We start from the raw sequence: 12,524 nt of genomic DNA, 5'->3' as shown, positions 1-12,524 counted from the left end.
CCCCAGGCCACCCCACACCCCCCCCGGCTACCCCCACCTCCCCTGTGCCGCGTCCGGGGGGGGGTGTGGACCCCCAGGGGTGCCCACCCCCACCCCAGGGGTGCCCCCCACCCCACATGAGGCCCCCCCACCCTGCAGGGGTGCCCCTAAGTGAGGCCCCCCCACCCCACAGGAGCCCCCCCCCACCCCATAGGGGTGCCCCCCACCCCACATGAGCCCCCCCCACCCCATAGGGGTGCCCCCCACCCCACATAGGGGTGCCTCCCCCCCCCAGGAGCCTCCCCACCCCACATGGGGTTCCCCCCACCCACAGGAGCCTCCCCCCCCCCACCCCCCAGGGGTGCCCCCCACCCCACAGGAGCCCCCCCCACCTCACGCGGTGCCCCCCATCCCCCAGGGGTGCCCCCCACCCCACAGGAGCCCACCCCACCCCATAGGGGTGCCCCACCTCACAAGGCCCCCCCCACCCCCACGGGCTGCCCCCCCCCCCCCATAGGGGTAAACCCCATCCCCCAGGGCCCCCCCCCAACCCCACGGGGTGGCCCCCCCCACCCCATAGGGGTGCCCCCACCCACCTCACAAGGCCCCCCCCACCCCCACGGGGTGCCCCCCCACCCCATAGGGGTGCCCCCACCCACCTCACAAGGCCCCCCCCAACCCCACGGGGTGCCCCCCCCCCCCAGGGGTGCCCCCCACCCCACGGGTGCCCCCCACCCCATAGGGGTGCCCACCATCCCCCGGGGGCTCCCCACCCCACAGGGGCCCCCCCCAACCCCACGGGGTGCCCCCCCACCCCACAAGACCCCCCCCCCCTTCCCCTCTCTCTTGCAGATCCTGAGCCACACCAAGGCGCCGGCCCCCCTGGCCCCCCCCCAGCCCCCCGCGCCCGCCGCCCACCCCCCGGCCCCCCACGCGCCCCCCCCGTACCTGCTGCACGGGGCCCTGCCGCTGGTGGGGTGCCCCTCGGCGCCCGCCACCCCCACCGGGCTGCCGGGGGCGGGGGGGGCCGGCGGCGGCGGCGGCCGGGGGGGGTCCCCGCCCCCCTCTACGGCACCTCATCCGGCGGCGAGGTGGGGAAAAGGGACGGGAGCGTCAGCTCCGAGGGACGCGGGGACACCGACAAGGTCAGAGGGGACGGGGGGACGCGGGGGGTGGGGGACACGGGGGGGTCCTGTGGGGACGGGGGGACACGGGGGTCATTTGGGGACAGGGGACACGGGGGGGTCCTGTGGGGACAGGGGGACACGGGGGTCATTTGGGGACAGGGGGACATGGGGGTCATTTGGGGACAGGGGGACACGGGGGGGTCCTGTGGGGACAGGGGGACGTGGGGGGTCCTGTGGGGACAGGGACAGGGGGACACGGGGGGTCCCGTGGGGACAAGGGGACACGGGGGTCATTTGGGGACAGGGACAGGGGACACGGGGGGTCCCATGGGGACAGGGGGACACGGGGTCATTTGGGGACAGGGACAGGGGACACAGGGTGTCCTGTGGGGACAGGGGGACACGGGGTGGGTTTGGGGACAGGGACAGGAGGACACGGGGGGTCCCATGAGGATGGGGACAGGGGGACACGGGGCATCATTTGGGGACAGGGATGGGGGGGACACGGGGGTCCTGTGGGGACAGGGGGACACTGGGTGTTATTTGGGGACAGGGGGACATGGGGTGTTATTTGGGGACAGGGATGGGGGGACACGGGGGGTCCTGTGGGGACAAGGGGACACTGGGTGTTATTTGGGGACAGGGGGACACGGGGCATCATTTGGGGACAGGGATGGGGGGGACACGGGGGTCCTGTGGGGACAAGGGGACACTGGGTGTTATTTGGGGACAGGGGGACATGGGGTGTTATTTGGGGACAGGGATGGGGGGACACGGGGGGTCCTGTGGGGACAAGGGGACACTGGGTGTTATTTGGGGACAGGGGGACACGGGGCGTCTGTCCCATGGGGACGGGGACAGGGGGTGACCCAGGGTGGCCCCTGGGGACAAGGGCTGAGGGGACGTGGGGTGGCTCGTGGCGATGGGGTCACCCCACAGGGAGCAGGGTGACACGGGGACGTGGGACAGGGCTGCCCTGCCGGAACCCCGGTGACGTGTCCGTGGGGACACGGGGGGGGGACGCGGGGCGTCGCGTGAGGACCGGGGTGACAGGCAGCGTCCCACGGTGACACGACAGCGACTTGTCCCCGTAGGGACGCGAGTGACGGGGTCATCCCGTGGGGACCGGGGGACGCGGGGTGTCCCCCGGTGACGGGGACACGTGTGGCGGGTGTCCCGCAGCGATGCTGACGGGGACAGGGTGACACGGGTGTCCTGTGGTGGGGACGCGTCTGCTGGGGGCGACCGCGGGGACACGGGTGACACCGGCGTCCCGAGGGACGGCTGTGACACGCCCTCCCGCGGTGGTGGCATCAGGGACGCTGGTGACGGGGGCATCCCGGGCTGGAGGTGACATTGGAGACGCCGGTGACGGGAACGGTTGTGATGTGTTGGTGGTGACGGGGACGTCCCGTGGCGGGGACGTCCCCCGGTGGTGACGGGGACAGCAGTGACAGCGATGGGGACTTTGTGCGTTGGGGACGGTCACGGTGGTGACGGGGACCTCCCACATCAGTGACAGGGCCACCGCACGTCAGCGGCACGGCCATGCCGTGTTGGGGACATCCCATGTGGGTGATGGTCACGGTGGTGACGGGGACATGGTGGTGATGGCCGTGGTGGTGACAGGGACGTCCCATGGTGGCGATGGCCGTGGTGGTGACAGGGACGTCCCGTGGTGGTGGTGGCCATGGTGGTGACAGGGACATCCCATGGTGGTGGTGGCCATGGTGGCGATGGCCGTGGTGGTGACAGGGACGTCCCATGGTGGTGGTGGCCATGGTGGCGATGGCCATGGTGGTGACAGGGACATCCCATGGTGGTGGTGGCCATGGTGGCGATGGCCGTGGTGGTGACAGGGACATCCCATGGTGGTGGTGGCCATGGTGGTGATGGCCATGGTGGTGACAGGGACGTCCCATGGTGGGGGTGGCCATGGTGGCGATGGCCGTGGTGGTGACAGGGACGTCCCATGGTGGTGGTGGCCATGGTGGTGATGGCCGTGGTGGTGACAGGGACGTCCCATGGTGGTGGTGGCCATGGTGGCGACAGGGACATCCCATGGTGGTGGCCATGGTGGCGATGGCCGTGGTGGTGACAGGGACATCCCATGGTGGTGGTGGCCATGGTGGCGACAGGGACATCCCATGGTGGTGGCCATGGTGGTGATGGCCGTGGTGGTGACAGGGACATCCCATGGCAAGGACAAGGACGTTGTGTGTTGGTGATGGCCATGGTGGTCATGGGGCCACCATCCCACATTGGTGATGGCCATGGTGGTCATGGGGCCACCATCCCACATTGGTGATGGCCACGGTGGTGACAGGGACAACCCAAGTCAATGATGAGGACATTGCGTGTTGGTGATGGCCATGGTGGTCACGGGGCCACCATCCCACATTGGCGATGGCCACGGTGGTCATGGGGCCACTGTCCCATGTCATTGATGGCCACGGTGGTCACGGGGCCACCATCCCACCTTGGTGATGGCCATGGTGGTCACGGGGCCACCATCCCATGTTGGTGATGGCCATGGTGGTCATTGGGCCACTGTCCCATGTCATTGATGGCCACGGTGGTCACGGGGCCACCATCCCACATTGGCGATGGCCACGGTGGTGACAGGGACATCCCACATCGATGCCGAGGACGTTGCGTGTTGGTGATGACCATGGTGGTCACGGGGCCACCATCCCACATTGGCGATGGCCACGGTGGTCATGGGGCCACTGTCCCATGTCATTGATGGCCACGGTGGTCACGGGGCCACCATCCCACCTTGGTGATGGCCATGGTGGTCACGGGGCCACCATCCCATGTTGGTGATGGCCATGGTGGTCATTGGGCCACTGTCCCATGTCATTGATGGCCACGGTGGTCACGGGGCCACCATCCCACATTGGCGATGGCCACGGTGGTGACAGGGACATCCCACATCGATGCCGAGGACGTTGTGTGTTGGTGATGGCCATGGTGGTCACGGGGCCACCATCCCACATTGGCGATGGCCATGGTGGTCATGGGGCCACTGTCCCATGTCATTGATGGCCACGGTGGTCACGGGGCCACCATCCCACATTGGTGATGGCCACGGTGGTGACAGGGACATCCCACATCAATGCCGAGGACGTTGCGTGTTGGTGATGACCACGGTGGTCACGGGGCCACCATCCCACCTTGGTGATGGCCATCGTGGTCATGGGGCCACTGTCCCATGTCATTGATGGCCACGGTGGTCACGGGGCCACCATCCCACCTTGGCGATGGCCGCGACGGTCACGGGGCCACCGTCCCACCTCCGCGATACCCACGATGGCGGTGATACCCCACCCCCCCCTCCCCCTTCCCGGGGACCCCCGCCTCGCGCCCCGCCTCCCCTGCCGTCCCCTCACCCCCGTGTCCGTCTGTCCCTCCGTGTCCGTCCGTCCCCCCAGTACCTGAAGAAGCTCCACACCCAGGAGCGGGCGGTGGAGGAGGTCAAGTTGGCCATCAAACCCTACTACCAGAAGAAGGAGATCACCAAGGAGGAGTACAAGGACATCCTCCGCAAAGCCGTCCACAAGGTAGGGCGGGGGCTGGGGGGGGGGAGGGGCTGGGGACACCCCGCCGATGTCCCCAACCCCCCCCCCTCCCCCCCTCCTCACCTTGGGGATGTCCCCCACCCCCCACCCCAAGATCTGTCACAGCCGGAGCGGGGAGATCAACCCGGTCAAGGTCAACAACCTGGTGCGGGCCTACGTCCAGCGGTACCGCTACTTCCGGAAGCGGGGGAGGAGGGGGGGCGGGGGGGGGGGGAGGAGCCCATGGGCGGGGCGGGGCCCCCCAAAGATTTAGGGGGGCCCTTGGAGAAAGCCCCCCTCCCCATGCCCCCCCTCTGACCACCCCTCCCCCGTGCTGTAAATACGGGGGGGGGGGGGGGTGGAGGGGAAAGGGGGTGCCCCTCCCCCCCCCCCCCCCCCCCAATTTGGTTTTACTTATTTAGCATGGTCTTTTTGGAGCCCCTCCCCCCCCTCCCCCCCCCCGGGTGCCCCCCCACTGTACCCCAAAATCCTTCATAAACTGCCTTTAGCCACCCGGCTGCCGCGCCCTCGTTTTTTGGGGGGGGGGGGGGCACCCCTAAATTGGGGGGGGGGAGGGGGGGGTGGGGCGCCCCTAAGTTTGGGGGGGATGGGGCGCCCCTAAATTGGGGGGGGATGGGACAACCCTGAATTTGGGGGGGGGGGGGGGCATGGGGCATCCCTAAATTGGGGGTGGGGGTGGGGCACCCCTAAGTTTGGGGGGGGGTGGGGTGCTCCAAAATTGGGGGTGGGGCACCCATAATTTGGGGGGGGGGGGTGGGACAACCCTGAATTTGGGGGGGGATGGGGCACCCCTCAGTTTGGGGGGGGTGCCCCCAAATTGGGGGGGGTGGGGATGGGGCACCCCTAAGTTTGGGGGGGGGTGGGGCACCCCTAATTTGGGGGGGGGCGATGGGGCGCCCCTAAGTTGGGGGGGATGGGGTGCCCCTAAAGTGGGGGTGGGGCGCCCCTAAATTGGGGGGGGGAGGGCATCGTTTGGGGGGGGGAGGGGACTGAGGTGGTCGAGCCCCGTAATTTGGGGGGGGGAGGGGGTGGGTGGGGGGTCCCCGGGGGGGGGGGGAGGGGCTGGCAGTGCCACGCGGTGTCCCCTCCCCCCCCCCTCGGTGTCACCAAATGCCACCACCCCCGATCCGGTTTCGGGGGGGGGAGGGGGTGTCCCCATGTGCCCCCCCCCCCCCGGTGGGGCGTGGCCACGGGGGGGGGGGGGACCCGGGGGGGGGAGGGGACCCGGGGGGGTGTCCCCGGGGGGGGGGGGAGGGGTATTTAAAGGGGCCGCGGCCCCCCCCGGGGCAGTTGTGGCCCCTCAGCCCCAGCACCGCCGCCGCCGCCATGCCCGAGCCCAGCAAGGCCGGTACGGGGGGGGGCAATTAATTACGGGGGGGGGCAATTAATTACCGGGGGGGGCAATTAATTACCGGGGGGGCAATTAGCGGGGGGGGGCAATTGCCCCTGGAGGGGGCAGAATGATTGGGGGGGGCAATTGCCCCTGGCAGGGGTTGGTTGGGGGGGGCAGTTGCCCCGCGGGGGGGGGCAGGAGGACCCGGGGGGGGGGCAATTACTCCGGGGGGGGGGGGTAATTGCCCCTGGAAGGGGCAGAATGATTGGGGGGGGCAATTATGCCGGGGGGGGGCACTTTACCCTAGGGGGGGCAGTTGCCCCTGGGGGGGGCAATTACGCCGGGGGGGGGCAGTTGCCCCTGGCAGGGGGAGGACTGGGGGGGGCAATTACCGGGGGGGGAGGGGCAGAAGTATCGGGGGGGGGGGACAGTTGCCCCGGGGAGGGGCAATTACGCCTGGGGGGGGCAATTGCTCCGGGGGGCGCACTTGGGGGGGGCAATTACCTGGGGGGGGGCACTTGGGGGGGGGCAATTACCCGTGGGGGGGCACTTGGGGGGGGCAATTACCAGGGGGGGGCAGAAGGATTGGGGGGGCTATTGCCCCTGGGGGGGGCACTTGGGGGGGACAATTGCCCCGGGGGGGCACTTGGGGGGGGCAGTTGCCACTGGGAGGGGCAATTGCCCCGGGGGGGGAACTGGGGGGGGGGCACAATTGCCCCGGGGGGGGCGGTTGCCCTTGGGGGGGGGGGGGGGGGCGATCCCCTGTGCCAGCGCTGACGGGGCAGGGTTGGGGGGGGGGGGGGGGGGCAGTGTCACCACGGGGGGAGGGGGGGATACGGGGGGGGGCACGGGGGGGTGACACGTGTCCAGCCCCCCCCCCCCCCCCCCGGTGACACATGAGCCGCCCCGAAAGCGGCACCCGCAGGTGGCAGCCACTAAATCAGCCCGGCCCGGGGGGGGGAGGGGGCACCGGGGGGGGGCACTTGGGGGGGGAGACACTGGGGGGGGAGACACTTGGGGGCACTTGGGGCGGGGGGGCACTTGGGGGGGGGACACTTTGGGGGGGGGACACTGGGGGGGGGGCACTTGGGGCGGGGGGGCACTTGGGGGGGGGGACACTTTGGGGGGGGGACACCGGGGGGGGCACTTTGAGGGGGGAACACTTTGGGGGGGGGTAGCACTTGGAGGGGGGGGGGGCACTTTGGGGGGGGGGCACCGGGGGGGGCACTTTGAGGGGGGGGACACTTTGGGGGGGGGTAGCACTTGGAGGGGTGGGGGCACTTTGGGGGGGGGGGGCACTTTGAGGGGGGGACACTTTGGGGGGGGGTAGCACTTGGGGGGGGGGGGGCACTTTGGGGGGGGGGCACCGGGGGGGGCACTTTGAGGGGGGGACACTTTGGGGGGGGGGACACTTGGGGGGGGGCACTTTCGGGGGAGGGGACACCGGGGGGACACTTCGGGGGTGGCACCGGGGGGGGGGGGGTGACACCGGGTGGCTTTGTCCCCCCCCCGGCGGGGTTTGGGGGGGCCGGGGGGGGGGGGGGTGGCCCTGTCCCCCCCTCCCCCCCCCCGGTGACCTGAGCCGCGCTATTTTGGGGGGGGGGGCGGGGTCAAATCCCGGCCTTAAATAGGGCGGGGGGGGAGGGGGGGGCATCTGTGTCCCCTCCCCCCCCCCCCGGGGCTGCTATTGATACCGGGGGGGGGGGGGATACCCGGGGGGGGGGCAGTTGGGGGGGGCAGATGGGCCCCAAGGGGGGCAGTTGGGGGGTAGAAGGCCCTAAGGGGGGGCAGATGGGGGGGGTAATTGCCCCGGGGGGGGGCAATTGCGTCTCACCCCCCCCCCCCCGCCCCCCCCCCCAGCTGCCAAGGAGGTGAAAAAGGAGAAGAAAGAGGAGAAAAAAGTGGAGAAAAAAGTGGAGAAAAAGGAGGCGAAAAAGGAGGAGAAAAAGGAGGAAACCGGGCAAAAAGGGGAGGAGGAAGTGGGGGAGGGGCCGGCGGCCGCGACCCCCAAAGGTGGGGGGGGAGGGGTGCATGGGGGGGTCAAGGGTTGGGGGGGAGGGGCAGGTTTGGGGTCGGGGGGTCGGGGGGCGGGGCAGGTTTGGGGGCGGGGGGAGGGGCAGGTTTGGGGTCGGGGGGTCAGGGTGTGGGGGGGGAGGGGCAGGTTTGGGGTCTGGGGGGAGTCAAGGTTTGGGGGGGAGGGGCAGGTTGGGGTCGGGGGGGCGGGGTGTGAGGGGAGGGGGGAGGGGCAGGTTGGGGTCTGCGGGGGGCGGGGTGCGGGGGGAGGGGCAGGTTAGCGGTCGGGGGGGGTCAAGGTGTGGGGGGGAGGGGCAGGTTTGGGGTCTGGGGGGGGTCAGGGTGTGGGGGGAGGGGCAGGTTGGGGTCGGGGGGGTCAAGGTGTGGGGGGGAGGGGCAGGTTTGGGGTCTGGGGGGGGTCAGGGTGTGGGGGGAGGGGCAGGTTGGGGTCTGGGGGGGTCAAGGTGTGGGGGGGGGAGGGGCAGGTTGGGGTCTGGGGGACGGGGGGCAGGGCAGGTTTGGGGTCTGGGGGGGTCAGAGTGCAGGGGGAGGGGCAGGTTGGGGTCTGGGGGACGGGGGGCAGGGCAGGTTTGGGGTCTGGGGGGGTCAGAGTGGAGGGGGAGGGGCAGGTTGGGGTCGGGGGGGTCAGGGTGTGAGGGGAGGGGCAGGTTGGGGTCCGGGGGGGGGTCAGGGTGCGGGGGGAGGGGCGAGTGTCAATTTTGGGGCGCTGGGGGGGGGGGTCCTCCCCCCCTGACCCCCCCCCATCTCTCCGCAGATGCCCAGGATGACGCCCTGGGTGAGTGCTGCCCCTCCCCCCCCTCCGGGTGCTCCCCCTCCCCCCCCTCCGGGCCCCCCCCCCCTGACGCCCCCTCCCCCACAGACGACATCCACCCCCCCGAACCCCGCGACCCCGAGGGGCTCTTCCTCAGCAAACCCCAGAGCCTCCTGGTGGACAGCGGTGAGGGGGGGCTGGGGGGCTGGGGGGTGTCCTTGGGGGGGGGCTGGGGGGGCCTGGGGGGGCGGGGAGGTGTCCTTGGGGGGGGGCTGGGGGGGCCTGGGGGGGCGGGGAGGTGTCCTTGGGGGGGCCTGGGGGGGCCTGGGGGGGCTGGGGGGTGTCCTTGGGGGGGGGCTGGGGGGGCCTGGGGGGGCGGGGAGGTGTCCTTGGGGGGGTGCTGGGGGGGCCTGGGGGGGCGGGGAGGTGTCCTTGGGGGGGGGCTGGGGGGTCTTGGGGGGGCTGGGGGGTGTCCTTGGGGGGGCCTGGGGGGGCAGGGGGGATGGGGGGATGGGAGGTGTCCTTGGGGGGGCCTGGAGGGTCCTGGGGGGGGGCTGGGGGGGCCTGGGGGGATGGGAGGTGTCCTTGGGGGGGCCTGGGGGGGGGCTGGGGGGCTGGGGGGTGTCCTTGGGGGGGGGCTGGGGGGGCCTGGGGGGATGGGAGGTGTCCTTGGGGGTCTGGGGGGGTCCCTGGGGGGTCCTGGGGGGTCCTGGGGGGGTTGGTGGTCACTGGTGGGGGTTGGGTGCGGGGTGACGGGGGGGTGGGGTGATGGGGGGGTGGGGGTGATGTGGGGGTGGGGTGTGGGGTGATGGGGGGTGGGGGTGGGGTGATGGGGTGATGGGGGTGATGGGGGTGATGGGGGTGGGGGTGATGTGGGGGTGGGGGGTGATGGGGGGTGATGTGGGGGTGGGGTGTGGGGTGATGGGGGGTGGGGTGATGGGGGGTGATGGGGGGGTGGGGTGATGGGGTGATGGGGGGTGGGAGTGGGGTGATGGGGTGATGGGGTGATGTGGGGTGATGGGGTGATGGGGGGTGGGAGTGGGGTGATGGGGTGATGGGGTGATGTGGGGTGATGGGGTGATGGGGGGTGGGGGTGGGGTGATGGGGTGATGGGGTGATGTGGGGTGATGGGGTGATGGGGGGTGGGGGTGGGGTGATGGGGTGATGGGGTGATGGGGGTGATGGGGTGATGGGGTGATGGGGTGATGGGGGTGATGTGGGGGTGGGGTGTGGGGTGATGGGGTGATGGGGGGTGGGGTGATGGGGGGTGATGGGGGGGTGGGGTGATGGGGTGATGGGGGGTGGGGGTGGGGTGATGTGGGGTGATCGGGTGATAGGGGTGATGGGGGTGATGGGGGGTGGGGGTGATGTGGGGGTGGGGGGGTGATGGGGGGTGATGGGGGGGTGGGGTGTGGGGGTGGGGTGATGGGGTAATGTGGTGATGGGGGGTGATGGGGGGTGATGGGGGGTGGGGTGATGGGGTGATGGGGGGTGTGGGGGTGGGGTGATGTGGGGGTGGGGTGATGGGGGGTGGGCGCGGGGGTGGGTGATGGGGTGGGGGTGGGGTGATGGGGGGTGGGCGCGGGGGTGGGTGATGGGGTGGGGGTGATGGGGGGTGATGGGGGGTGGGGGTGATGTGGGGGTGGGGGGTGATGGGGGGTGATGTAGGGGTGGGGTGTGGGGGTGGGGTGATGGGGGGTGGGTGATGGGGTGGGGGTGGGGTGATGGGGGGTGGGTGCGGGGGTGGGGTGATGGGGGGTGATGGGGGGTGATGGGGGGTGGGTGATGGGGTGGGGGTGGGGTGATGGGGGGTGATGGGGGGTGGGTGATGGGGTGGGGGTGGGGTGATGGGGGGTGGGTGCGGGGGTGGGGTGATGGGGGGTGATGGGGGGTGATGGGGGGTGGGTGATGGGGTGGGGGTGGGGTGATGGGGGTGATGGGGGGTGGGTGATGGGGTGGGGGTGGGGTGATGGGGGGTGGGTGCGGGGGTGGGGTGATGGGGGGTGATGGGGGGTGATGGGGGGTGGGTGATGGGGTGGGGGTGGGGTGATGGGGGTGATGGGGGGTGGGTGATGGGGTGGGGGTGGGGTGATGGGGGGTGGGCGCGGGGGTGGGGTGATGGGGGGTGATGGGGGGTGATGGGGGGTGGGTGATGGGGTGGGGTGATGGGGGTGGGGTGGGGGTGGGGTGCGCGCGGGGTGACGCGGCGCCGCGGGTGCAGGGCAGGACGTGCGGGCGGTGGCGCGGGTGGACGGCGCGCGGCTGCCGGCCAAGCCGGCCATCAGGTGGTTCAAGGGCAAGTGGCTGGAGCTGGGCATCAAGAGCGGCACCCGCTTCCAGTTCAAGGAGGCCTTCGACAAGGAGAGCAAGGTGGGGGCACTGGGGGGCGCTGGGAGGGGCTGGGAGGGGCTGGGAGGGGCTGGGAGGGGCTGGGAGGGGCCTGGGGGCACTGGGAGGGACTGGGGGGCACTGGGAGGGGACTGGGAGGGGGCTGGGAGGGGACTGGGGAGCACTGGGAGGGGCTGGGAGGGGGCTGGGAGGGGGCTGGGAGGGGACTGGGGAGCACTGGGAAGGGCTGGGAGGGGCTGGGAGGGGCTGGGAGGGGCTGGGAGGGGGCTGGGGGGCACTGGGAGGGGCTGGGAAGGGACTGGGAGGGGACTGGGAGGGGACTGGGGGGCACTGGGAGGGACTGGGGGGCACTGGAAGGGGCTGGGAGGGGACTGGGAGGGGCTAGGAGGGGGACTTGGAGGGGACTGGGGTCACTGGGAGGGGCTGGAAGGGGACTGGGGGGCACTGGGAGGGACTGGGGGGCACTGGGAGGGGCTAGGAGGGGACTTGGAGGGGACTGGGGTCACTGGGAGGGGCTGGAAGGGGACTGGGGGGCACTGGGAGGGACTGGGGGGCACTGGGAGGGGCTAGGAGGGGACTTGGAGGGGACTGGGGTCACTGGGAGGGGCTGGAAGGGGACTGGGGGGCACTGGGAGGGACTGGGGGGCACTGGGAGGGGCTAGGAGGGGACTTGGAGGGGACTGGGGTCACTGGGAGGGGCTGGAAGGGGACTGGGGGGCACTGGGAGGGACTGGGGGGCACTGGGAGGGGCTAGGAGGGGACTTGGAGGGGACTGGGGTCACTGGGAGGGGCTGGAAGGGGACTGGGGGGCACTGGGAGGGGCTAGGAGGGGACTTGGAGGGGACTGGGGTCACTGGGAGGGGCTGGAAGGGGACTGGGGGGCACTGGGAGGGACTGGGAGGGGCTGGGAGGGGACTGGGGTCACTGGGAGGGGCTGGAAGGGGACTGGGGGGCACTGGGAGGGGCTGGGAAGGGACTGGGGGGCACTGGGAGGGCCTGGGAAGCACTGGGGGACAGTGGGAGGGACTGGGAGGGGACTGGGGGGCACTGGGAGGGACTGGGAAGCACTGGGGGACACTGGGAGGGACTGGGAGGGGCTAGGCAAGTGTTGTGAGGGGCTGGGAGGCACTGGGGAGCACTGGAAGGGACTGGGAAGCACTGGAGGGGCACTGGGGGGTACTGGAATGGACTGGGAAGCACTGGAGGAGCATTGGGAGGGACTGGGAGGGGCTAGAGAACTGTTGGAAGGGACTGGGAAGCAGTGGAGTTGCACTGGGGGGCACTGGGAGGGACTGGAGTTGCACTGGGAGGGACTGGAGGGGCACTGGAGGGGCTCTGGGAGGGACTGGAGTTGCACTGGGAGGGACTGG

General features: G+C 71.6%; 2 protein-coding genes across 2 annotated transcripts; both read left to right on the top strand.

The window, feature by feature from the left end:
* Window positions 1-1,068: 1,068 nt before the first annotated feature.
* Window positions 1,069-4,942, top strand: LOC309604390 (splicing factor, arginine/serine-rich 19-like; the record flags this gene model as incomplete). The annotated part of the gene is given in 4 exon segments (XM_082339336.1): window positions 1,069-1,072; window positions 1,075-1,124; window positions 4,541-4,669; window positions 4,782-4,942. Coding segments are annotated over 4 exon segments (342 nt in total), but the record flags the coding sequence as incomplete, so codon positions are not given.
* A 1,005-nt stretch (window positions 4,943-5,947) lies between these two features.
* On the top strand, window positions 5,948-11,175 carry LOC309604391 (myosin-binding protein C, fast-type-like; the record flags this gene model as incomplete). The annotated part of the gene is made up of 5 exons (XM_082339337.1): window positions 5,948-6,035; window positions 7,881-8,033; window positions 8,809-8,829; window positions 8,914-8,991; window positions 11,027-11,175. Coding segments are annotated over exons 1-5 (423 nt in total), but the record flags the coding sequence as incomplete, so codon positions are not given.
* Between the last annotated feature and the right edge of the window lie 1,349 nt (window positions 11,176-12,524).

This window comes from Platalea leucorodia, assembly GCF_965183815.1.
Source record: "Platalea leucorodia genome assembly, contig: HAP1_HAP1_SCAFFOLD_733, whole genome shotgun sequence".
Taxonomy (NCBI): Eukaryota; Metazoa; Chordata; class Aves; order Pelecaniformes; family Threskiornithidae; genus Platalea; species Platalea leucorodia.
Note: the sequence above shows the minus strand (reverse complement) of the source record. Positions and strands in the feature narration are given on the sequence as shown.